This window comes from Microcebus murinus, chromosome 4 (assembly GCF_040939455.1).
Source record: "Microcebus murinus isolate Inina chromosome 4, M.murinus_Inina_mat1.0, whole genome shotgun sequence".
NCBI classification, from domain to species: domain Eukaryota; kingdom Metazoa; phylum Chordata; class Mammalia; order Primates; family Cheirogaleidae; genus Microcebus; species Microcebus murinus.
In genome coordinates, this window is record NC_134107.1 from 23318992 (window position 1) to 23344983 (window position 25992).

General features: G+C 61.0%; 1 protein-coding gene across 1 annotated transcript in view; it reads right to left on the reverse strand.

Annotated features, from left to right (window-relative positions):
- Nucleotides 1-961: 961 nt before the first annotated feature.
- CD82 (CD82 molecule) overlaps nucleotides 962-25992 on the reverse strand; it is a 49547-nt gene continuing 24516 nt past the window's right edge. The window contains exons 2-9 of the mRNA XM_012790380.3: nucleotides 23602-23684; nucleotides 18916-18988; nucleotides 14247-14371; nucleotides 13994-14068; nucleotides 5090-5191; nucleotides 2402-2605; nucleotides 2098-2181; nucleotides 962-1798 (exon numbers count right to left, since the gene is read on the reverse strand). Coding sequence (XP_012645834.1) covers nucleotides 1721-1798; nucleotides 2098-2181; nucleotides 2402-2605; nucleotides 5090-5191; nucleotides 13994-14068; nucleotides 14247-14371; nucleotides 18916-18988; nucleotides 23602-23664 — 804 coding nt within the window. The 5' untranslated portion in view covers nucleotides 23665-23684 and the 3' untranslated portion in view covers nucleotides 962-1720. The remainder of the gene's footprint in view (nucleotides 1799-2097; nucleotides 2182-2401; nucleotides 2606-5089; nucleotides 5192-13993; nucleotides 14069-14246; nucleotides 14372-18915; nucleotides 18989-23601; nucleotides 23685-25992) is intronic.

The window sequence follows — 25992 nt, forward strand, 5'->3', positions numbered from 1 at the left end:
TGGGTTCAGATCAAGAGCTGGACCATCCCTAAAGTGTTCCTCCTCCTCTCTGAGGTCAAGGCTCCCTGGCCTGGTTCCTCCCATCCCGTCTCGTCTGTGGCTGTACCCTACCAGGGCCTGAGCATCTTAAAGCAACGTGATTCAGGAATCAGTGCAGAGGGCTGCGAGAAATGCAGATTCCTTATCCTCATCCCAGATTTGCTGCATCAGAATCCTGGAGCCCTGGAATCTGCATTTTCCCAAGCGTCCCTGCTGGAGGGAGAGGCCCCCAGGCCTGGGGCTGGTGTTCGGGCTCTGCCGGGCTCCTAGGCTGGGGCAGCAGCGCCACCTGGTGGGTCCTGCAGAAACACCACCTGTCGAGGGCCCGGCAGCCCCCCTGGGGAGGCGAGAGTCCCCCACCCCACCCCAGCCCCCCTCCGCCGCCAGGGACCCGGAGAAGTGAGCGTAGAGGAGACGAGGGCAAGCGCCCTCTGGGCTTCATGACGCTGGGCGCAGCGTGTGTGGCGCTCGGCCGTGGGAACCGTGCTCAAGGAAGAGCTTCTCTTAAAGTCTCGTATTTCATCTTTAAGAGTCCCCTGAATTCTACAAGTGACTCTATCACATTTCTTTAGCATGGAAATGTTTCCTTTCACAAATCTTTGCAAAAACAGATGTTCTAGAAAGAGAGGCAAGAGGCAGAGTTATCCTGTGGCTTCACTGGGGGCAGCTTCTCCATCTCAGAAGCAGCAACTGAGACGTAAGATCTACACGTGTGTCAGCACAAAAAGCAAACCCCAGGGACCCCGGCAGCAGGCAGGCGGCGGGGCCTGTGTGTGCAGGCTGAAGAGGGAGCCGAGATCCCCAGGGGACCGCAGCGAGGGGCCCACACTCCCTCCAGCAGCCCCGGCCACTCCGCCCACACCTTCTCCGCCTGGCCCTCCCCTGCCCCAGGCAGTGGCACCCCCCCCCATTTCGGGCTGGGTCGTTACAAATCCTCTTTAATAGTCAGTCTTAGAATCCTGAATACGTTTTACAGAATGTGCACACAGATGCCCTGCCCCTCCCCCCAAGGCACAGCCTCACCCGCCCCTGCCGGGGGCCAGGGGACGTCTGCCGAGACGGGTGGCCCAGCGTCTCCCGGGAGAGGGCTTCCTCCTCCTCCCTCCCCCAGAGAGCTCAGGATCTTGGAGAAAGCCGGACAGCTCTGTGCCACAGCCCTGGGGCCAGGCCGATGCCCTCACCCGGGCAGACCCCTCGGGCCCAGATCTGAGCTGCCTGGACGGGGCGAGCCAGGCCTGGGGAAGGGCTGCGGCCCCCTGTCGGGCAGCGCCCGCCCCGTCCCACTACCTTCGATAAAAACGTGAAGAAACAGACGTACGTGTCACAGTGGGAAAAGCTGACCCACCCGGTGGGTAGTCCCCTGACACCCCCCCAACTTTTAACACACGTCCCCTATACAATATACACGGCCTCGGGGGCAGGCCGAGCCCAGCCCACCCGCGGGGACCGCAGGAGCGTCCTCTCTGAGCTGAGCTGCTGGGAGCCCTGGCGGGCAGGGCGGGGGGCGCAGAGCAGCCGGGCGCAGCAGAAAGGCAGGACGGAGGCCGGGTGCAGCAGCCCCACGTCCCCAGCACGGCGGGCGGGGGCCTTGGCATGGGGTGGGAGGTGGGCCTGGAGCAGGGGCCAGGGAGCCCCTGGGAGGCCTGAGGTCGGGGGCCGGGGAGGAGGGGCCGCAGCTGCCTCAGTACTTGGGGACCTTGCTGTAGTCCTCGGCGTGGACGTGCCGGCACAGGCAGATGGACAGCAGCATGCCCAGGAGCTGTGGAGGGAGAGACAGCGCGTGAGAGGGACCCCAGCCCGGCTCCCGCGTCCAGGTCGGGACCAGCAGACTGTCGGCGACAGCCCACGGCCACCCCGTGACGCGGGCAGCAGAGGGAGGCGCAGGGAGGGACAGCGCCTTGTCACGGAGCCGGACAGTGCTCGGGCCAGAGGGACTCTGCAAGCCAGGGGGAGGGGTGCCTGCCCCATGGGCCTCGCCACGCCCCCCAGGACGTCAGCAGGGCAGAGACAACCGGGAGGGCAGCGTGTGAGGAAGGGTGGGAGGGCAGGGAGCCAGACCTCGATGACAGCGACGCCCCCACACACGCCGAGGATGATGCCCAGGTTCTCCTGCAGCCACGCCTGCACCTTCTCCATGCAGCCCTGCAAGGGCAGCACACGGCTCGTCGCCCGCACGGGGACCCCAGCGTGCGGAGCCACCCGAGGACCCCGCCCAGAGGGCCCGCGGAGGGGCTCTGCGTGCTCCCCGAATGAGCACGCTCCTCCCGGGGAGGATGCAGGTGCAAAGGAACGAGTCGGTCAGGGGAGAGACGGGATGGAGGAGGACGGGGCAGGAGCCCACCCGGCCCGCAGCCCCACGCACCTCCTTGTACACAGGCCAGTCCTCGGGGCTGTTACCGCTCTGCGTGCTGTTGCCGGGTGCCTCGCAGAAGCCCTTCCTCGGGAAGAGGCTGTCATCCTCCTGCCCCTTGTCTTCGCAGGAGCAGGGGTAGGTGACCTCGGCTCGACTCATGAGCTCGGCGTTGTCCGTCCAGTTGTAGAAGCTGACCCAGCCGCAGCACTTCACCTGGCGGGGCGGGGGACAGGCGGCTTGTGCCCACTGCCCACCGAGGCGGGGCACCTCCTGGCGGGGGCTCAGACCCGCCACCTCCAGCCCCCCTGGTCTCAGCCAAACCGCCAGGGGTTAGCGTTTAGGTTTTATTTTGGCTCCTGCGGGCCACGAGGGATTTCAGGTTGCTTTCAGGAAACACACCACGAAGACAGCAAACACCAGGGCCAGCAAAAACACCAAACAGAGTGGGAGGGAAGTTCGAGTGGAAAGAACACAGGTGTGCAGGACACGGGAGAGCAAACGGCATACGGTTGAGAATGTGGGGTTTGAAGTCAGGCTACTGGGGTCAAATCCCAGCTCTGCCACCTACTACTAGCTCAGCACCCGTGGACGAGGGACTGGCCTCAGCGTCCTCATCTGCAAAATGGGCATAACAAAGGCTCCTAACTGGCAGGGCTGCTGGGAGGACAGAGTGGGCCGAGCAGGGGAGGGTCCAGGGCGGGCGGGACAGCACAGTGAGAGCTCAGCAAAGGGCAGCTCTACTTTTCCGCGCTGACGTGTGCGGGAGTTGAGATTTGGCTCTGAACTCCCCAGTTGCCAATGTGAAAAAGGAGACATGGTCAATTCTGCTGTTTTAAGGGAGACGATGCTCTAGTTCCAGAGGGAAGAGAGCCTTTCTGGGCTGGGCGTGCTAACAGCTGGGAGGATTAAACGGGGCAGCAGGGGCACCCAGCACGGTCAGTTCCGGGAACTGCCTCCTTAGTCCCAGGCCAGCGGCCAGTGGCCAGCAGGGGGCGCACTGGGCACGCTCAGGAGCGCGCGGGCTCCAGGCAGTTTCTAACCCAGGTTTCCCTTCTAGTGGCCGGGCTGCCTCCTCTGGCAGAAGAGGCACCTCTGGGGGACACCCAGGCCTGCAGGGCTGGGGGCACCGGCAGGCTCTCCCACACCTGAGCAAAATGAGGCAGCTCTCCTTGGCCCGTCTACACACCGGGCAGAGCCCTCCTTTCCCAGGGCCCCTTGCCCTGCCCCCTGCTGCCCCCTGCCCCCAGCAGCACGGGCCACCTCCAGCCTGTGTCTCAATGGTGGGGCACAGTGAGTAAGACGTCACCACCCACGTGCCACATAATAAGCACTGCCCAAGTGCCACAGGCTTTACCAATGCATCTCCCACGAGCATGGATCAATAGCCCCATTTTATAGATAAGGAAACTGAGGCTCAGCAAAGGTCTAGCGAGGAAGTAGCAGAGTTAATACTCCAGCTCTAGGGAGCCTGACTCACAGCCTGCTTTCTAGGCCACCATCACAAGCAGCGTCAGAATAATCTAGAAGCCCTGCTGCTGCAGGAACCCCCAACCAGCCACCAGCCTCCCATGGTGGGCCGCCGACCACCTCCCAAAGGACCCTCCTCTCCCCAGGAAGCCTTGAAGGGTGGCACCGGTTGGGCCTGGGACATCCGGCTCCCTCTAATCTTAGCAAAGTCTTAACAATTTGCGGTCAAACTACAGGTGTGACCAAAATGTCTCCCTGCATGCAACGAGCTCCCCAGCTGCCGTGGGCCCCAGCCCTGATCTCCTCTGCCGGGGCCAGGAAACAGCACCCGCCCCTTCCCAGCGTGGAGAAGGCCTGGACAGAGCGTCCTACCTCCAGACCCCAGAGCCTCCCGGTGCTGCGGAGCTGGGCTTCCTCCTGCTGCCGCCACCCCGCCCCTCACTCCCCACAGCCCTCCCCCAGGCGCCAGCAGGCCCTAAGTGACCACTGTGCCCAGCACCCTCACAGGACAGGGGAGGCTGCAGCCCAGAGAGGGCGGGCCCTGGCCACAGGCACACACAGCACCTGGGACCACAAGAAATGGGAGCCAGGACCTGGTCAGTAGAGTCCATTTGTGTGTGTGTGCCATTGGTTCAACCCTCGAGTCAGGCTGGGAACCCCGTCAGTCGGTCAGTCCATCCATCCGTCCGTCTGTCCATCTCACTCTAATCAAGGCGTGACACGCATACACTGATGTGCACAGATTCGGCTTGGCGAACTTCTACGTATGTGCACGTACTGGTGCAATCAGCATCCAGATCAAGATTTGGATAGAAGATGGCTTTCACCCCAGAAGGTTCCCTTGGGGCCTCCCCAGCCCCGCTCCCGAGAGGCAGCCTCTACTCAGACTTCTCTCCGCAATTCAGCCTTGGCACCCCATTTCCAAACACCTGGGGAGCTCCCGACACTCCCAGGGCTGCCCCGAGATGAATGAGAGGGCTGACAGCTGCCCCCACACCCGCACCCCGGGCCACAGACGGGATCTCTGTGAGCCGTGGAGCTGCCTCCCAGACTCTGGGCCCCTGAGCAGGGACCGTGGTGTTGGCCGGGGCTCCGGGAGAGGGGGCTGCCCCGGCACCCCCTGCCCCCAACGGATACACACTCTCTCCGCCAGGCACACCGGGGCCCAGACACCAGTCCCAGACACACGGACGCCCAGCCCAGAGACCACGCCGCCCCGCCCGGCCTCACCTGGGCCTGCACGTAGTCCCAGGCCTCCTGCAGGCTGTCCTCGCGGCTGCTGTTGTAGTTCCGGATGAGCTCGGTCACGATGCTCCCCATCTCCTGCTTCAGCTGCGGGGAGGCGAGGACCAGGGTCAGGCTTCCTGGACCCCGCGCCCCACCTCCGGTCACCCCACTTTGATTGCCTGCCCTGGTCCCTCCCTGGAGCTCCTTGGGTACCCAAGGCAGCCAGTGCCAACCTCTCCGCCCCAGTCTATTCTGCACTCAGCAGCCACCTGGCCCCATAAACACCAATTTTTCCACTGCTGAAAAATTCCAGTGGCCCTCCGCCACCCTCAGGAAAAATGCCAGTGTCCTCTCAATGGCCTGCGAGGCCCTACACCTTTTGTCCCTGCTTTCCCAGGCCTCGTTTCCTCTGTTCCGACTCCCTCTGCTTCAATTGCACAGGTCTCCTTGCTGCCTCTGTGCATGCTCCTGCCCCAGGGCCTTTGCACTTGCTGTTCCCTCTGCCTGGAATGCTCTTTCCCTAGATATTAACACGGCTCACTCCTCTGCTTCCTTAAGGGCTCTGCTCAACTGCCACCTCCTCAGAAAGGCCTTCCTGGACCTCTCCACAAACTATCAGCCCTCTCCAGCCCGTTCCCGACCGCCCCTTCCCAGGCTGTCCTCAGCCTGCAAGGGTGAGCATGCTGTGTGTTTCTGCACAGCACTGACGTTACATGCCCGCTGGTGTTTTAGGGTTTGTCATGCGCCCTCCACTAGCGTGTCAGCTCCGTGGGGGCAGGGACTGTATCTGGCGTGCGTGCTACAGAGCGAGACAGACACACCAGGTCCCTAGGGCTAGTGGGAAGCCCTGCACAGAGGAGGTGTGCAGAGCACGGAGAGACGCAAGTGTGCATGGCACCGAAGCCACACTCCGCACTCCTCCAGGTACGCCTCACGCCTCGCACGGAGCGAGGGCCGTTGCTGCCCCTCACAGAGAAGAGGGACAGAGAGGGAGCTTGGCTACCCTCCTTTTTGCATGGAGCAGGGTGCAGCCTCTCAGACCAGCACTCCCAAGACTGCAGGGCAGACACCCCTCTGTCGTGGGGCCCCATGACGGATGGGCCTGGCACCTCAGCACCCCTGCTGCTCAAACAGCCCTGCCCTGCCACCCAGCCCTCAGCGGCACCTGGAGCTCAGGTCCTGCCCTCTGTGACCGGCTGCCGGCCCCAGGGCTCTGTCAGGCCCACACCTTGACTGTGCCACTCCCCGCCTCCCCCCCCCACCCGCCCCGGGACTCAGGGGCCCGCCAGGGGGTGGAGCGGAGCCCCCATTTAACTGCAGGGAGAAAACGCTGATGCGCAGAGACAACCAACGAGGGGTTCAGGGAGAAGAAGGATTCAGCCCCAAAGCCCCCTCCTCGGAGAAGCTGACCTCGCCACGGCAGCTTTTCAGGACCAGGCCAGCCGCGCGGAGGGAGGCGGACCCGAACCCGGCCTCTCGGGCGAGGACGGGCCTCCCTCGGGCAGGACGCCTGGCGTCTCCGTGGGCCCTGCCCAGGGCCCTGCCCAGGCACACAGCATGGATGGGCTGGTCACGGCCACCCGTGGTTGTCGCAGGGACCCCAGGGTGAGGGACCCGAGAGGGCAGGGCCGCCAGGGGCAAGGCCAAATACTTGCCCCCTCGGTTCCCCGGAAAGAGGAGCGGGGACAGGTGCTTCCAGGCGGGGCTCCCAGAGCCGGGCTCGGAGGGAAGGCTGCCAGTGGGGCAGCGGGACCGGGGGCCCCTGTGCCCCTGCGTCACCCTCAGTGACACCAGGACACCAGCCCCCGGGGGCTGCTCCCTGCACCCTGCCAGGCAGTGATGCTCTCAGCAGGAGACTTTTTAAAAACAAAACACACAAACAACCCCCAAAATACCTCATACAGAGTTCTGCAATTGACAAAGCTTTCCTATCAGTAATCAATCATGACACTAATAGTGGCTTAGCTTTCATCAGATGCCGGTTCCGAGCCAGGCATTGTGGTACGCACTTTTAACGTGGTGTCTCCATTCCATCCAGGTCTATGGGCTAGGTATTGCCCCTGCTCCCTCATTACAGACTCACAGAAAACAAGCCCAGAAAGGTTAATTAACTTGCCCTAGGTCACACAGCCAACAGGTGGAAGCACCGAGGTTTGGCCCCAGCCTTGCCTGACTCCGGAGCCCAGGTCTCGCCCACCGAGCCTTGTCAGTGTTCAGACCACACGGTCGCGGCCGAAGCAGGTCAGAACAGTTTGAACAGGGGAGCTAAGCGGTTTGCTGGCCTCACGCAGCGGGGACCGTCTCCTGCAGAGCACAGGTCTTTCTGCCCCAACGCCTCGGCTGCGCGCGAGTCCCCAGCGGGCGAACGCGCCCTGCGCTGTGCACAGAGGGGTCCCCAGGAGCGTCTGTGCAGAGCCGCCTCTCCCACATCCGCCCCCACCCACCGAGCGACACGCCGCCCTCGGGCTCTATTTATACTCCAGCGGTTGTCGCTGCAGCCTGGACTTCCCTGTTTCCCTCCCCTGAAACGACAAGGTGACGGAAGCTGCGTGGTTTCCACCGAGACTGGGCGGTTTCCGTGGAAACGCCGCATCATTGGCCAGGCCAGGATGTGGCTGAGGGACACGGCCGGCCGGGCCACAGGGGCTGGTTCGGCTCGGAACGGAGGCCCTGGGACCCCAGTGCTCCCCTGTGCTGGGAGCCCAGGGAGGTCACCCTGGCAACCAGGTAGCTGCTGAGACAGTGAGAGCCCAGAGGTGGCACGAGCAGACGTTCATGATCTCACCGCGTCCCTGCGGGGCCGCCCCGTGACCCTCTCCCTTCTTCCTGAAGCCCCGGGGGTGATCACCCCTCCATCGCTCCACGGCTGGGGAGGCCCTGCCGTCACGACTCCCCACACCCTGGCACGAGTAACGGTTCAGGGATGGGCTTGAGACCCAAGGTCACATACGCGGCCCTTCTGCTACTGCGGCGGGATAGGACCTGAGCTCACCTCAGGCTCCACTGGGGACAGCCCTGCCCGAGAAGGGAGCCAACCTGGCCCCTGCTGAGCCTGCAGCCAGCTCCGGCCACTCTGGAGCATGCAACGACGAGTCCTGCCCAGGACCGGCTGTGCACGTCGCACCCCGTGCAAAGTGAAAACGCAGCGCCCTTGTTTAAAAATGAGTAAGAATTTCAAGACAGCAACAGCAGAGCACGAAAGCGAGCACAGAGTCCTTGGGAGTGTGGGATCCTGTGTGACCCCAGAGGCCGCATGCCTGGTCCCGCCCTCCACCCCCTCCCCATTTCCCAGGAGAGAAAACCGTGGCCCAGAGAGTTGGCGCAAAGTGCAAGACGCCTCCGCCCGGCCGGAGACCCCACCGCCCCCTGGTGACTCCACTCACTTCCCACGGTGACGCAGTGCTTTGTGTCACCTTGGAGTGTGACTTTTCACAGAGAGTCAGGGACAGAGGAGAACTTTGGGTCCAGCCTCCCCTTCAAAGGAGAGCGTCCTCCCGCCCTGATCCAGGCTCTCCGTCAGTGCTCCCTGAGACGGGGAACTCAGCACCTCACACGACAGCACGTGGAGAGGACCCGCGCTTTGTCATTGTGCCCAAATGATTCCGACACGCTTGTATTACTTTGCATCTTCCCCAGCCCCCTGAGTCCCAGCCGGGACGACACAGAACAGATCAAACCTGTCTCTCCCAGGACAGAGATCAGTCCGACATTGGAGACCAGTCTCCAGGGCAACGTCACCCCTCTTTCCGGGGGACTTTCCAGGCTCCCGTGCCTGTTCCTGGGGACGGAGTGCAGGCCTCTCCCGTGCTCCTCACTCCAACGTGTCGAGTCGCCCCTCACGATGAGGCGCCCGAATGTGACGTGAAGGGCCCGCGTTCTCCCACCCTCCCTCCAGGCTTCCCACGGAGATGCGCCACACGCCGTGCTGGGCCGCCGAGATGCCAGCTCCGGGGCTTCTTCCCGGTGGGGAGCCGGGGCCCTTTGCCACGGCGAGGGTGGCGGCGTGTACTCTCCGCAACCACTGGGCCTGTCCTGGAGGCCCGGCTGCACCCCACATCGCCAGCCGCCCCGAGTTCAGAGCCAGCACCCAGCGCGTGACCCTGTTCAAGTTTCTCTCCATAATCCCTTTCAGGAGGGGCAGCCTGGACACCCCTTTTCCTTTCCTAACAGGGAAGAGAAAGGCCACCTCTCCCTGCACCCCCATAGCCTGCCTGCCCGTAGAAACCGGGGCCAGAGGGCCAGAGGGCTCCAACCCGCAGGCAGACGGCTCACAGAGGAGCGCGGGGCCGCTGGGGACCGCCTCACCACCTGTGCCGGGAGGCCACGCGAGCACTGGTGATCTGGGGCGTCCTGGGCGATGGGGGAGGAGGACAAAGGGAATCGCTGCTCTCCCACCAACCTCTCTGGGGGCAGGCTGGCCCGGCCACCGTCACTGCCCCACCTCCGCCAGGCCAAGCGAGCCCCTTCCTCTCCAAGCTCTCGGCCCCCGGCCTTCTGCTCAGGCCCCTGACACAAGCTCCCAGCCCCCCAGTCTCTAGCCGTTGGGCTAGCGGTCTGGCCCGCCTGAGCACACCGGGCCCAGCGCCTGGCTCGTCGTAGGAATCGGTTGACCTTCACGTCCTTCCTTGTGACCCCCTTCAACCCCCACTGTCTGGAGCAAACAAGTCACAATTCCAAAGTGCCAGAGCTGGAAATGGCCCAAGAGGTCACGCGCGGCTCAGAGAGGCGAGGTAACTCATCCAAAGCCACACAGCAATCGGTGGCAGAGCCTTCCCCCTGAATCCGAGGGAGGTGACAATGGTGGCAGTACTAATAAATGCTCGCAACGATGCCAGCGACGTCTGTCCCGGGCGGGGGCTGCGCCAGGCCCTTCCCACGTCAGCACTCCGCCTCTGCCACGGCTACGAGGCAGCCCCTGGGGCCCCTTCGCTGAGAAACGTTCAAATTCTAGAAAGGGGGCGTGGGGACACGTCACACCCAGCGGGGGTCTGGGGCCGCCCCCTGCAATCGCTCAATTCATTGTCCCCAGGGACACCTGGAGGGGTAAGCACAGGCCAGAAATAGCCTCGCTCCTGCTCGTTAGGGCTTTGTTTTGCCACCCAATGAGCTGCAAACTCTACTTTTGGTTTTCAAACCATTTTTTGGATTTCGGAATTGCAGGTAAGGGGCAGTGGGCCCGTGTCATTACTACCATCTGACAAATGAGGAAACTGAGGCGCAGAGAGGCTGCGTAACTTGGTCAGGATCTCAGAGCAGTGGTTCTGGACTCGAAGCTTTTGGCCACCACTCTATACAAGTGTGTCATGGTCTGTGTTCCCCCTTCAACCCTGGGCAGGGACAGGGGTCAGGCAGGTTTATTCTCCCCAATCTACAGAAGTGGAACTCAAGGCTCGAGAGGCTACATGCCCTGCCGGAGGCCTCCAGCGTCCCCATCGCTGCCCTGGGAACAGTGGCTGCCGGGAGCGGGGCAGGAAGGACAGACTGCAGCCCCGGGACCCCTGCGGGGGCAGCCCCGAGGCCCACTCCCATCCACCTGCCAGGAGGCCCGCGGGGAAAAGACGGGCCCACTCCCTTTCAAAAGGCCTTTATGCCCCCGGCTCAAACAAGTCCCACCTCCCAGCTGGGCCCATCTGCAGGAATAAACAGCATCAAGGGTATGTTTAGTCTTCCACTGAAATTTACAATGTGCTAGGAAATAAAAAAAACAAATCATTCATTCCAACTCAGGCGATAGAGCGGCACCAGAACTTCCCCGGGAAAGCCGGGAAATTTCCAGGCAGGCTGGGACAGGGGTGGGGAGGGGGTGGGAGGGACAGGGGAGGGGGTGGGAGGGGCAGGGGAGGGGAGGGGTGGTAGGGTACACGCACAGAGTCTGGACTGCAGTCAGGAGGCCCAATTCTCCACACAAGCCCTGGGCTGGGGCTGGCGGGACGCTCTGAGGCTCAGCTGGTCATCGTCAGCCAAGCAGAGCTTTTACCAGCCGCTGGGGAGGCAGCGTGGTGTGGGGGAGGCACCGGCCTTGGGTCAGAGGGACCTGGAAGCACATCGCATTCCAATGCTTCACAGCTGTGTGTGACCGTAGCCAAAAGTCACTCTGCTTTTCTGGGCCTCAGTTTCTTAAAATGGAAACCGTTTGTACAATTGAAACGTGTGCTTCCGTTCATAGCACTGGCTCCGCTCCTGGCGTGGGGTCGGTGCCATCTTTATTACCGTGAGATGGCACATCCCACGGGGTGAGAGGGTGGACTGCCCGAGACCCCTGCAGAGGCAGCCAGCTGCGGAGCCACAGGGACCAGCTCACTGGGTTCTAATCCCCCTGATCCAGCCCCAGCTGCCGTGGGGCAGAAACAAGACCTGACCCTACAACCCTTTTGCTAGAAAAGGACTTTCCCTCCCCAACCACTGGCTTCCTGTCTCATAGCCAAATGAGCTTCCTTTCATCAACTGAATCCACTATTTCCCCTTTTGCTTTGACTGCCAGGAAGCTCAGCACCACTCCAGTTAGGCCTCAGCCCAAGAGTATCTCAGGCTGTGGTTTCAGGAACAATGGTCTTCCTCTCTCAGTGTAGGTTCTGCTCATGTGCTCACTCGCTTTCTCTCTCTCTCTCCCTCTCATTTAGACTTTACCCTGTGCCTGTGATGGGAGTCAGCTCCAGGTCTCCTGGGAAACAAACTGGTTGTGGATTATAAACAAATAAAACAGTTCCAGGTAGGAACTACCACGGTGAAATTTCCCTGGCATGAACTCTGAAGCCATGCTGCGTGGGTTCCAACCCTGGCTCTGCCCCTTGTAGCTGTGCGCGCTTGGGAAAGTCGCTCCATCTCTCTGTGCCTCAGCTTCCACATCTGAAAATGAGGGTAGCCACAGCCACAATCCCAGAGGATTGCTGGGAGGAACAATTCAGTGCAGCAGGTGCAGACACTCGGCACTAGGCTTGTCCTGAGCTCCATGAAGCGCTGGGTGCTGATGGTGGTGTGATGTTGTCTCCGCCCCTTCCAGGAGGGGTGTGAGGCAACTTGACCTCCAAGTGGAAAGATGCGGAGTCCACCTGGCCGCTGGCTCTGGCACCTCCACCGCCGGACACGAGCTGGCAGCGCTGGGGACAAGCAGGGCCCCAGGGCTCAGCGGGGCCCTGGGCCACATGCAGCGGGGCCTGGGGAAGGGCGAACGCTGGGCTGGGAGCCAGACAGCCTGGGCTGCCCTCTCCCCTTCGCCTAAGGATGGAGACTCTCGCACGGCCCCTCGAGGGCCCAGTGAGGTCAGTGAGAGAATGAACGTGAAGTGGCGACACTGTGCTTGGCATGTGGCGCGCGCCCGATCGGCTCTAGGGACCGTGGGGCTCGCCGTCACTGTTGCTGGTCTCGCGGTTCACCTCCGAGCACCTGCCTCTCCCTCTGTCAACACAAAACTGAGCCCGCAGAGCTGCTGCGAGGACAAGGTGATGTATATACGGCTTCTGGAAGATACCACGTGCACACAGTGGTGCTCCATGCGTGCTGTGACGGCACACAGTAGGTGCTCCATGCGTGCTAACTGTGACGGCACACAGTAGGTGCTCCATGCGTGCTAACTGTGACGGCACACAGTAGGTGCTCCATGTGTTTTGTGACAGCACACAGTAGGTGCTCCATGTGTTTTGTGACAGCACACAGTAGGTGCTCCATGAGTTCTGTGACAGCACACAGTAGGTGCTCCATGCGTGCTAACTGTGACGGCACACAGTAGGTGCTCCATGCGTGCTAACTGTGACGGCACACAGTAGGTGCTCCATGCGTGCTAACTGTGACGGCACACAGTAGGTGCTCCATGTGTTTTGTGACAGCACACAGTAGGTGCTCCATGTGTTTTGTGACAGCACACAGTAGGTGCTCCATGAGTTCTGTGACAGCACACAGTAGGTGCTCCATGCGTGCTGTGACGGCACACAGTAGGTGCTCCATGCGTGCTAACGGTGACAGTCACAATGCACTGGCCTACCCAACAGCCCGTCCTGGCTCCTTCCTCTCTCATGCCTCTGTCTTCAGAGTCCGAGAGCAGGACGCTCACTTTCTCAGCCTCCCTTGCTGCTAAAAGGGCCCTTACACCCCAGTCCAGGGAGGTCTACTGGAGGGCTTGCTTTTCTGATGAAAAAGATAGTCACGGCTGGCATTGCCCACTTCCTTTCTGGCCACGGCAGTGGAGATGTCATGCCTGGGGCTGTGGCAGCCATCATGTAGCCATGAGGTGAGAGTGTGTGATGCAGAAAAGCCGTCACAGTGAGGGTGCTGGGCAGACAGCCAGGACCAGGGTCTCTGTGCTTCCAAACCAGACTCTGGCTAAGTCGACAACAAACGCCCTTAGAGTTAAAGCCACAGCAAATCTGATTTTCTACTTCTGAAAGCTGAACACCTCCCTCTGACGCAGGACTGATGCCTTTTTATTAATAGTCTCCTCTGGGCCTCATCTGTGCCGAGTGGCATGGATTTAACGCTTGCTAAGGTGTCTTAACAATTACAAGGACGACGAACATCTATTGAGTGCTTATGGTGCCCGCACTGTGCTAAGTGTTTCACTAAGATCTCGCAGAGTCCTTGCAACCAGCCGAGAGTGAAGTGCTACTGTTATCCCATTTTACGGATAGTGCAACCAGTACACGGAGGCAAGCAACCCACCCAGGGCTGCACAGCTGGAAAGTGGTGGCGTCAGGGTCAGGCTGAGATCTAGGCCCAGCAGTGAGCCTGCCCACGCCTGCTGCCCTTCCTCTGATGTTCTGGCCCGAGGTGCCAGTGGTCAAGGGGGCTGTCCCTGGCACCTGGTGGGACTGTCCACGACAGCGGAGAGGCTTCTTGTCCATCCTCACACCCAGGGTCCGTCCCCCGTGTGGCCGGTCCAGCCCAGTGAGGGGCAGGGAGAGGGAGGGAGCTTACCTTGCCCACGTTGAGGTAGAAGAGGATCCCGGCAGCCACCTGGACGACGAGGATGACGAGGAGGAAGGCAAAGTACTGGGGACACAGAGCAGGCCCGGAGTCAGCTGCGGCCCCGCCAGCCTCACCCGTCCCGCTCGCCCCGGGAGACGCTCTCTGCCCAAAGGCCGGGCAGGCGCAGTGCTCAGGGCCTGCGTGGCTGGGAGAGGGGCCGGGTGGCAGGGCCTGGGGCCGGGGGCAGGAGGGCTGTACTCACCAGGCCCAGCAGGCAGCGGACCTCGTTGACAGCGCCGATGCAGCCCAGGAAGCCCATGAGCATGGTGACGGCCCCCACGCCGATGAAGATGTAGCCCCCCATGCTGAGCGAGCTGGAGGAGGTTTCTGGGGGAAGGAGAAGGCATCCACTCACCAAGCACAGAATCGGTAAGCATTCCAGTCTGCCCTTGGATGCCCTCCGTGGGGCTGGGCTGCTGGGGTCAGCCGCGGTCCTCTGCAGGCCCCTCACCCCCCTGGGAAGCCTCCTTAGCTGGACAAGCCCCTCCTCCACGTCAAACTGCAGCCCCCACCCCATCCAGCCCAACCCCCTTCTCTGCTTTGCTTTTTCTCCTTATCACTCATCAGGACTGAAGAGCCCCTACATTTTACTGATTTTTCTTGCTCTCTGTCTGCCCACCAGCCCCCTCCAGGAAGGTGAGGTGCACAGGGGCTGGGGCTTCGGTTTATTCCTGCAGAATCTGGAGCCCGCAGAACCGTGCCTGGCGCAGTGAGGCGCCGCACACTCTGAGTATCCGCGGAACTGACCGACCGTGGGCCCGTTAGGATTCCAGGCCGATTTCTGTTCTGCCTGCCTTCTCACCCATATAACAACACACACCAGCCTTTCTTGCTGCTCACTGTGCCTCGGGCCCTCACACACGCCGTCCCCAACCCTGACGTGACCCGGCCTGGCAGGCACCTGCATGGCCATTTCCCAGAGGAGGAAGCTGAGGCTCAGAGAGGTGCCCGGGCCGGGGACGGAGCTGGGATTTGGAAATATGTGACCCTCCAATGCCACGCTCTGTCTGCTGATGTGTGGGGCGCGCGCACTGGTACAGGCGTGGTGCTTGCCCACTCGTGCAGCTGCAGATACTCCCCGGTGCCCGCTCGTGCCGGGCACCTGCTGCTGGCTGGGGACACAGAAGGGAGGCCGACAAGGTCTGATGTTCGCCGTGGGGGTGGGGGCACGGACACAGTACGGGATTTCGGGCTGTGTCAGGGGCCATGAAGGTGCTGAGGCTGCGGACAGCACGGAGCGCGACAAGGCAGGGAGGGGGTGGGATGGCCGGGAGGGCGGCCTGGCAAGGCGCAGTTGGCCGAGACGTGAATGGAGAAGTCAGCGCGTGAAGGCGGAGGGAAGAGCACTCCAGGCAGCAGGGGCAAAGGGCCAAGGAAGGGTAGGCCTGGTGTGCGTGAAGAGCGGAAAGAAGGCAGTGACAGAGCAGTCCCGCAGGCAACGGTGCCTGGGGCACACGGGGAGGGCCTGGTGGCCGAGACCCTCTTCAGAGCTGCCGGTGGACAGAGCCCACCAGTGGGTGGAGGTCGGACCACTTGACTAGCATTTCCTAGCATTTCCTAGAAGCTCAACAGATCGCACAGGGAAAAGCCCATGTCTTGTCCAGCTCCCTCCTCGGCCTGGGGGATGCTCTACCCCCAGGGTGTTGTGATACCCCTGGGGGGCCAGGTGGAGGTGCTCCCCCATGGGCAGGTGGCTGCAGACAGCCCCAGGCGCTCTGGGAGGCTGGGCATCGTTTGCAGAAGGCTAGGGAGCAGTGTGGGTCGGAGCAAGCTCTCAGGGATGCAGATGCTCATGTCCACCACCGCCGGACAAAGCCTCCCCCAGCAGAGGGCCAAGAATCTGCATTTCTAAACTGGCCCCCTAAGGACCGAGGCACAGCCAGGGCTGACCACTGGCCTCGCAGGGAGAACACAGGCCTGGCAGGCCATGGTGCCCTGGGGACCTCGGGGAGGCTGAGCTCCCCTCCTTGGTGTTAGCACCCTAAGGTATAACCACTAAGCTTGGAGGGGGGTGGCTTCCATATCCAGCTCTACTTCCTGGTCACAGAATGTTCTGGAGCTCAGGAAGTGCCCCACTCCCAGGCTGCCCCCGCCTAGCTCCCCGCAAGAGCCCCCAGGAAGCTGGGCGGAGCCCCGCGGGGTGAGTGTGGGGGCCCCCTGGAGCTGAGCCCAGCCCTGCCCTGCCCGCCGGCCGCAGCAGTCAGCGTGGGCAGGGAGAGGCCGTCGATTCCACTTTTCCTAAACTTCCTGGGTTTGGCTTCCAACAATTCCTCCCAGTCACTACTCCCAGAAAAAAGGAACTGGCACTGCCCAAAAAGCCACTGTGTGCCAGCCCCGAACAAGGCCCTTTCTCCGGACCGTCCTGCTTAGTTTCATGGGAGTGAGGCCGCGCTCACATCCTGACTTTCTGCAAGGACCCGAGGCTCAGAGAGGCTGTGGGGCCGGGAGCGGCCGGCAGGAAAGATCCTCGCCCGGAGCCCAGCGCAGCCACCGGCCCCGTGTCTCAGAACGGTTCGCGGAGTCCAGTCTCTGTCCTCATCCAGGGCCCAGGTGCGCCCCAAATCTGGGCAACCTGACTTAGGAAGGGGGTCAGGGGTATATACTGGGGTACCCCATCCGCTGTGCACGACAGAACCACCCTTTAATTTCCCCGGGCCTGGCAGGGACTAGGGAGGTGGAAAGGAAGTGGCCACAGAGAAGGGGCTGGGGACCAAGAGGAGTAGGTTCTCACCCCAGCTCTGTCGCTAACGTGCTCCCACCTGGGCGAGCCGTTTTCTATTCCTTCCTCTACAAAACGTGAGTAAGTCCTGCTTCTTAAAGATATTATAAGTGTTAAATTTGTACTATAAAACTTAAACAGTCACTGATGTAGGGTTTCCTGTTCACTAGGAGTTGTTCTAAACTCTTTCCAGACAGAAATGGCTGATTGAATTTCCCTCCATACCCTGACGAGGTGCATTCTACGACTGTCGCTATTTCATAGGTGAGCAGGCACAGAGCGGTGAAGTAGCGCGCCCAGGGCCACAGGGCTGGCGGCAGCACGGCCACGCCGGGCCCCGGCAGTCGGGCTCCAGTCTGCCCTTCACCAGGGCACTAACCAGCGGCAGACAGCAGAGCCGTCGGTGCAGGGGTTCAGGGCAGGGGCTGGGGTGCCAGGCCACCCAGTCTGCATCCCAGCGCCCCCGCCTGCCAGCTCGGTGCCCCTGGACCACACGCGTCACCTCCTCTGAAACACGGCGAGAGCAAGGCCCAGCCCCGTGGACCCACGGTGAGGGCTCGCTGGGTGAGGAAAGCACTGTGTCACACGGCCCTGGTCCCTGCCTCTGACCCCCGCTGGCTGTGTGACTCTAGCGAGTCGTTCTCCACCCCCAGCCTCAGTCTACCCAAGTGCACAGTGACTGGGCTGGCAAATCAGTGTTTCCGGACCCTGGCTGCCAGGGGACCGGGGAATGTCTGACCAACACCAGTGTTCAGGGCCCACCCGCGCTCATGGAGTCAGATCCCTGGGGTGGGAGGGGCTCGCGGTATTTGTCAAAAACACCCCTGGCTGCATCTCGGGAGCCTCTGAGGTCTGGCCAGGTCAAGATCCTCAGACCCAACAGGGAGGAGGCTGGGGCTGCAACAGGACACTCCCCCATTCCAGTCCCGGGGCAGGGTGCAGAGGGCAGAGATGAGAAATGCGGGTGGGCGGGCCGGGCCTTTAGACTTTGCCCTGGGGCGCAGTGCCCGCGGGGTGTGGGCCATGGCCCAGGAAGGGGGAGCCCAGAACTAGTCAGGGCTGAGGAGGGTGTGGCCCACGTTGGGAAGGCTTGGGAGCGTGGCCCCCCACAACCTAACCCCAGAAGAGGCAGGCACCGATAGCCCTGGGGCACATCGGATGTGGCTAGAGGGTGGATCATCCTTGCTTCCCATCTCACGGAGGGGAGGCCTAGCCCCTGGGGCCCAGAGTGACAGATGTGGCCCCTCTATCACCACATCCTAGCCAGGTTCCGTTTTATTCAAATCGAGCAGCTGTCATGGGCCAGAGTCCAAACCAGCCGCCCCGGGCAGCTGCTGGGTGGGGAAGTGTGCCAAGGCCACAGAGAGGGGGCACAGCTGTGCTCCCCGAGCCTCTGCTGGGCCTCCCCTCACCGCAGCAAGCCCTAGGGGCTTCCCGGAGGAGGCCGAGTAGTCCTGAGTAGTCCCCGAGGGGCTGTTATCCATGCAGGAATGCCCGCTCCTTGCCTCCTGCCCCCAAGGAGAGAGAGAGGGTGCTTCCACGCTGTGGCTCAGGTGACTTAACTTCTCTGAGCCTCTGTGTCTTCACTGATAAGGCAGGAATAGGATATCATCTGCCTCGCAGGCTGTGTGGGATTAAGACAGTCGATACACGCAAGTGCCTGGCACACAGGAGCGTGATAAGGCAGCCGTGCCTGGCCCCTGGTGGTGCACAGGCCGACCTCCTAGCGCTGCCTGGCTCACGCAGGTGTGTCCGCAACACCTAGCACTGCCTTCCTGGCTCCTTTCTACACCTCTCTGCAATGGGGAGCGAGGGGCTGCTGCCCACATCCTGCTGACCGGGCCAGTGGAGGCACAGAGAATGTACAAGGCTTTCCCAAGGGAAGGGGCCAGCAAGGGAAAACAAGCCTCCCTCATCCCCCAGTGTTCTCCAGACAACAGCAGCTTTGTTTGGGGAAGAAGAGAAAATTTCTTCTGGAAACCCCTGCCGTGGGACCCAGGGTGCAGTGGTCAGCAACAGGACCTGGTCACGTCCCTGAGGCCAGCTGGAAAAGCCACAGGCATCGAAGCTACAGTAGCTGTGGGACAGTTCTGCCTGCAGCCCGGCCCTCCCCCACCGCGGGCTGGGGTCTGGGGAAGCAGAGGGTCCTTACGCAGGACAGAGATGAAACTGCTCCTGTCGGCCAGGATCCACACCCCGAAGCCCAGGATCACCGCGCCCAGGATCTGGAAGGAGAAGGGGCAGTTAATGGGGGGCCCAAGAGCAGGTGGAGTGAGAGCCTCCCCTTCCCACCTACCCCTGTGGCCCAGGCCAGGGAGGGAAGGGCTAGGGGACACAGAGGGAGCCACCTCCTTCTTCTCCAGCCCAGCGACGTCAAGATGCCCTCAGGGCCCAAACCCCAGCGATCCAGCCACAAGACCCCATGTAGGGGATCCCTCCTGTCTCCCCTCACCCCTGCAAACTCATTGTTCCCCTGAGTGTCCTGGTTAGCCTCCCGCCAGGGTGCCATTCCTGTCGCTACTCCTCCACTCCAGCCCGGTCAGGGCCCAGAAGCTTCTCCGAGAAGCAGGGGTCTGGGGAACACTCTCCGTGGACTTGAACGTCAAAGCCCAACTTCCCCAGGAGGCTTCCCTGACTCCCCCGGGCAGACGAAGGCGTCTGTCCCCATTCTGTGGCAACCACTGCCTGACCCTTCTTAACAGCCATTCCCCGGGCGTCTCTGCTGTGCTGCTTTCTCTGGCTCGACTGTGAGCCGCGGAGGGCAGGAACGTCCCCCGGCAGTCCTGCAGTACTAGGTGCTGGGCAGCCAAGGGAAGGAGGGAGCTCAGGAACCAAACTCTGCAGATGCAGGTTAGGAAGGAAAATGAATGAGGGGTGACTGAGGGTGACCAATGTGGGCCCCAGGCCCAGGATTCCCTGCCTTCCTCCCTCCCCCAGGGTGGGGTCTACAACCTGAGCTCACCTTCCCAGGTGGCTCAACCAAGATCCACCACCCCGCAAAGCTGGCCAAGTGGGAGACGTGCCTATGGTCTGAGTAAAGGCACGGGTTGCCTTTGGGGGTGGTCCTGTGTCACCCCACAAGGCTGGATGTTACCTAGGGCCAGGACCGGGCCCACCTGGTGGACAACACACCTTGAGGGTCCAACCTCTATCACCAGCCACCATCTCATGGTCCCAGGTCCAAGGCCAGCAGCTGCCATTGAGCCCTCAGCCTGGGGCTAGCATGGCCCCACGGCCTCGCAGCCTTGCTCTGGTGTTATTAAAGACGAGAGCCAGGACCACAGCAAGGCACCAGGCACCTGCCTTGGGCCCAACATGTGAGAGGGCACCCAAAACCCAGTTATCAAGATAAATAATATTTTATGGTAATACTTTAAAAATAAAATAAAGGCAAAACAAATCCATGATGAAACATTAAACTTTGAAATAAAATTTTGACAGGACTGGCACTACTGATTTTCCTTTCATCCCAGGCCCCAGAGTGGCTGGGTGGGGCGGCGCCTCTCCTGCTTCACCCTCGGCCCAGCCGCCTTTAAGAGCACCCCAGCTGGTGACCACGGCCATAAAAGCGTGGGGACCGCCCCACATTTGTCCTCCACCTTCCGTTAAATTCATCATTAAAGCATCAAGAGTCCTCTCTCCTAGTGAGACGGGCCCTGTAACCGTCCTCATTTTATACACGGGGAAACTGAGGCCCTGATTTCACGCTTCAGGGACTGGCAGCCAGATAGTGGCAGGGGAGCATAGGGGTGTTTGGGATCTGCCCTGGCCTTAGCGCAAAGAGCCAGGCTCTGGGGACAGGAAAGCGGCTGAGACACGGGGCAGGGGAGGGGTCCCTTTGAGGTGGCCCCTGAGTCTGCACAGCTGGCAGGAAGGGGGGCTTTCCAGGCCCTGGAGTTTGGTTCCCAAAGGCTCCCGCAGCCCTGCCCACCCCAGTCCTCAGAGCCCCCCGCCTCATTCACGGGGTGGGCAGGGAGGGAGGACAGCCCCTCCAAAAAGGGAGTGGGGGCGGGGCAGAAAATTCCTGCTGGGCAAACGTAATCCCAAAGAGATCAAAATCCCAGACTGCCCAGCCAGCTCTTGAGCTCGCCAAGAGGAACCCAGAGCGAGAGGTCCCTGGTGCCGCCTGTTCAGTCCCTCTGTGGGTCTGGTGACCACAGCGTGGCTGGACCACCAGCCTGGGCGAGGCACCATGGCCCCCGTTTCTCTGTGAGCCAAGACTTGGGCCTGGGGTGCACCCCACATTAACCACCCCCAGCCTGGCTGCAACCTCCGGAGGAGCCTCAGCCAGGAGCCAGGACCCTCGCTGGGGTTAGGCTACGAGTGCCCTTCCCCCTGCAGCCACAGCACCAGCCGCTCTGCGTGTCTTTGAACCTGAGAAGAGCAGCGGGGCGGCGTGCCAGGAGCGTGGGGTTGGGAGGGCATGCAGGCAGGGATGAACACGAGCTCACGCGGGCAGGCGCCAGCACACACGGCAGACAGCAATTTTTCCAAACTGCAAATACGATCACGTAACCCCTTTCCAACGTGCATGAAACACGGGCCAGAGCCCTCCCGGGGCAGGCTGCACAGTCTGTGCCTGGAGGGGCCACTACCCCACGCCCCTGCTGCCGGGACCCCTCTCGCCCCAGCCACACCTGGAACCCCGGGAAGCCCTTGGTCACGTCTGGGCCAGGCTAGTGCCTCGTCATCCAGTTTGCCAGGGCCCATCCTAGGCCCCCCAACTGCAATTTGCAATCCACTCGGGTAGTCGCTGGACTGACGCCCGCCGTCCCGGGACACAGGCCCTGCAAGTGCAGCAACCAGGCTCTTCTGCCTGCAAAGACTGAACACACAGGGGCGTGGGGCACACGCTTGTTCGAGTGATGAGTAGATGAACAAACACACGCTGCCTCCTCCAACCCTCTTCCTGCGCCCCCCACCCCACCCGCGTCCTGAGGGCTTGCCCTGGGCCGGCACACAGACAGTTAACGTGTGATTCCCGCCAGCCCCCAGGAGGAGCGGGAAGGAGGCCAAGGCCTAGATGGCCCGGGACCAGCTCCCAGAGCTCTGGCCAGAGAGAAGATTTTCCAGTCTCTGGTTCTGTGGGGCAGCCTGGGAGCAGGATAGGAAGGGACACCGTGGCCAAAACCACCAACTCCACCCCCTTTCTCTACTAGGTCTCGCCGTCCTGCCCGCCACCCCGTTCTCTCGTGGAAGACAGTTTCCATACTCCTGAAACTCAAGCCCCGCCACCTCCTAGGCCAGCGCCCAGATCTGTCTCTCTAGACCCCTGAAGCCCCGTGGGACCGAGCCGCAGCGCTCTGCCCCCTGACCCCAGCCCTTTACTCTGGGTCTCCACCAGACGCCAAGCGCCTGCCAGGGAGGGCTTGGCTTCGCCTGCAGGAGCAGCTGCTTCCCAAGGTCCTGGGCCAGTGGGCGGGACCTGCCCGCCACGCTGGGGAAGCCCAGGCCCTGCCCGGGGTGGGTTCCAGGCCTGGCTGCCACGAGCAGATGGCCACAGCCACCGTGCGGCCTCAGCTCGGTCCTCGAGGAAGGAGCTGGGGCCAGAGCCAGGGTGGACAAATGACAGGGCAGGCAACACCAGGGTTGTCATGTGTGTGTGTGCACGTGTGTGTGCATGTGCCAGGAACACACGTGTACATATATGTGCATTGGGTTAAAGTTATGAAGGGGGATTTAAAGGATTCTTTTCTTTTCTTTTTAGACTGAAAAAAATTTTCTTTGTATAATTTTAAGGAGTACAAGAGCAGTTTTGTTACATGAACATACTATGTAGTGGTGAAGTCTGGGCTATTCGTGGGACCATCACCCAAATAGTGTACACTGTACCATCGAGTCAGAATGACTCTTTATTTTCCAAACTTCCTAGGATCCTATGTAACTTGTCATGTAAAACTCTCCCCTACCACAAGTAACTCATATCTGCTGTAGGAAATTTGGAAAGTACAGAGAAGCACAAAGAATAAAATAAAAATTCCCAAGAATCCCAAAACTAACATTCATAGGGATTTTCTTCTCCTCTCAAAAATATTCATGTTTTGATGAACATATACATTTTTTAAAATAAAACTGGATCATAACAAATACCCTATTGTGTAAACGGACTTGTCAGCAGCGTGGGGTGAACAGAGAACATGGAGAAGCCACGGCCCAGCACCACTCTGGGGCTGGGAAGGCCACACTCGCTCACACACTCAGCCCCCCACCCTGGCAACTTCAATGCAGGAGTTTTGTCGGTGCCAGGCTGGAGAGGAAAACTGAGGCCCCGGGAAAACCAGCTCCAGATGTGCCCCGGAGCTTGTACGTGGGCAGCTGGGGGACCCGGGGACCCCTGCCTGGGTGGGGCTGGGGACAGGCGACATGCCCCTCCACGACCGCAGCCTGGCCTCCTCTTGCTCACCCTGCGGGAGCTCAGGGGGCTGCACCCCGAGACAGGTGTGGGGGTTCTGGGGGCAGTTGGGGCCTGGAACTGTCACAGGTAAGTTCTTAGCGTGGGGGTGGGGGCGATCAGGACTGGACACGCCAAGATGCTTCGTCCAACGCGCCTGCTAGCGAGCTGGGGGGTGCCAGGCCTCTCCTCTCCCCACACCCACCTCCAGCCCTGCCTGGCCCAGGCTCTGAGTGCTCCAGGACAGGAACTCAGTACTTTGCCCAAGAGCCAACTGGGAATGCCGGGAATCTCGCCGCCCCCACCCGCTTCCACTCAGGACAGTCTGTCCTCAGCCCCCACCAACCGCACGCCATCGCCCGTGCCCCCGCCCTGGAGGGGCTCAGGCTGGAGGCCCTTGGAGGGCAGTCTGCTGGGGGCGGTGGGGGCAGCACTGGCCATACTTACAAAGAAGAGCAGGTTGAAGAGGAAGAGAAAGTATTTGGTGACTTTGATGCAGGCTGACCCCATCCTGCCAGTCCAGGAGCTCCCTGGGGAGAAGAGAGAAGGCAGGTCAGTGAGGAGGGGAGCCAAGGCTGGCGGCACCCGGGACCCCGGCCCAAGGTCATCTCGGGTCACCCTCACGGCAACCCCACGAGGTAGGTGCCAACGCTGGCCCTGCTTTGCGGAATGACCGGCCAAAAGCCACGTGGCCAGGAAGGGTGGTCGTGTGAGAGGCCTTGGCCACTTGACGCTTGGCAGCTGGGGGCTGTGGCCGGAGGGAGGGAAATTTCTCAGGGAAGCCCTCACCTCCACAACCCCAGGCTCTGACACTCTCCCAGATGGAAGTTAGGGACCCAGAGGTGAGACCTATGCTTGTTCCATAGGGCTGGGGGCTGGGGGTTGGGCTGCGGAGCCTTCTCAGAAAACGGACCGAGTATTCATCACAAAGGGAATGCACGTGCGTGGTAGAACACCCGACACACACAGAAAAATAGAAATCAAACAAAAACGTTTATGTCAGCCCAGAGGTGAACATGGTCATTGTTGTAATAGTTATACTTCCAATGTGTGTGTGTGTGTGTGTAACAAATGGGTTTAAACAAAATTGGGCTGGTCTCGTAGAGAGTGTTTTGGAGCCTGCCCTTTTCATTCTACAACATACAATCTCTGAATGCTGATAAAATGTTCTTCTATAACATAATTTTACAGGTTACATGTTGAATGTTGAATGTTCCATCCTGTTAATCAGTGCTTAACATTTTGGAAGTCACAGACTCTCTTCTTCCAACACGCCTGCTAATGAGCTAGGGGGATGCCCAGGGGCTAGGGGGGGAATCCGTGTATAGGTAACATTTTGCAAATAATTTCTAGGAGTTCATGGACTCCACGAAACCGACTCTGGAACCCCAATAAGCCCACGTTGAAGTCCCAGATACAACCATACCACAGAGCATTTAGCCATTACTCTAAGGTTGGACACACAGGTTGTTTCCAAGTTTTCGTAGTCACCCCGGATGACACAAGTTGTGCTTATGAAATGACATAAACCAGGCGTGAGCATGCTGCCCCTGCCACTCTGAAGGATCCCAGGAGAGGGGAAGACTTGGGGAGGACGAGGGGAGCTGGGAGCTGGCTCCCCACACCCGCTCTGGGACCAGACAATCCAGGAATGACAACTGCCAGCCCTCTAGCCCTGCAGGGCGAAGGGAGCCAGCGCCACCAGGCAGCTGGGACCAGGACAGCTGGCCTGGAACAGCTGCATGGGCAGAGCTGGGCTGGGGGTTGGGGGGAGGCACTAGGCCCGGTGTGTTCCCCCTGCCAGTAGAGGAGGGGGAGCAGGCCACAGAGAGAGGAAAGGAAGGCCTGGGCTTCCCCCCTTCCTCCTGTGTGCCATGTGAGAGCCTGTCCCAAAGTCTTGCAGATTTCCTAGTCTATACAGACCCCCCACCCTGCCCATCCTTTTCTGGACATGCCAACGAGCCATAAAATCTTCTAGCATCCTTGCCAAATGGGAACTCAGCTTCCACTTTGCACACCTCCAGTGATGGGAGAGGTGGCTAACAGGGGGGCTCCTGCCCTCCCAAGGGGTCCAGTTCGGTGTTCTGGCAGCTTTGCTATAGAGGGAGTTCTCTTTAACTGCCTTTCTAAAGGGCAGATTTGGGCACAACATGAAACAAAGCTGCCCACAGAAGGAAAAGGCTGCCTGGGTGACAGTGAGCTCCCCATCATATGTGGCATTTTTGGAAGCAAAGTCTGATTAAAAGACCTATGGAGGATTCAAGTGCTACATGAGGAGATTAGACCAAATGGCTCTTGCAGTCTAGCAGGGGCCACAGCCTGGGCCTGAGAACTGCAGAGACGGTGGTGACTCAGAAAGCGGGGAAGTCCGGTCCCAACAACGCCCGCCCCCCGCCGGGGCCTCCCCCAGACCTAGAGAGGAGAAAACATGACTCCCCCGAGTCAGGAGAGCCAGAGATCTGAGGTCTCAAAGCCAGCCCGGCCAGAGGAAGGCCTGCTGGGGGCCGGGAACATCAAGGAGGGCCATTGTTTCTCCTCCCGCCTCCCAGCAGAGCGCCTGACACACCACAGGCAGCTAAACAAAACAGCGAGAGGAGAGACATTCTCTCCCAGAGCAAGGCGTGTTTTTCTTTCCTACCACGGACCCAGACCCGGACTGCTTGGCTTCAGCGGGGCTGGGTCTCCTCCCAGCAGACGCACGGGGCAGGCCCCAGGGGACCAAGCCAGGCTCGGCGCCCAGGCAGTGGGGACAAGCCTTCCCTTTGCCAGCAGAACTTCATCTGACCGCAGTCGAGCAGCCACGCGTCTTGGGTGACGGGGCCGTTGGTGTCCTTGTGA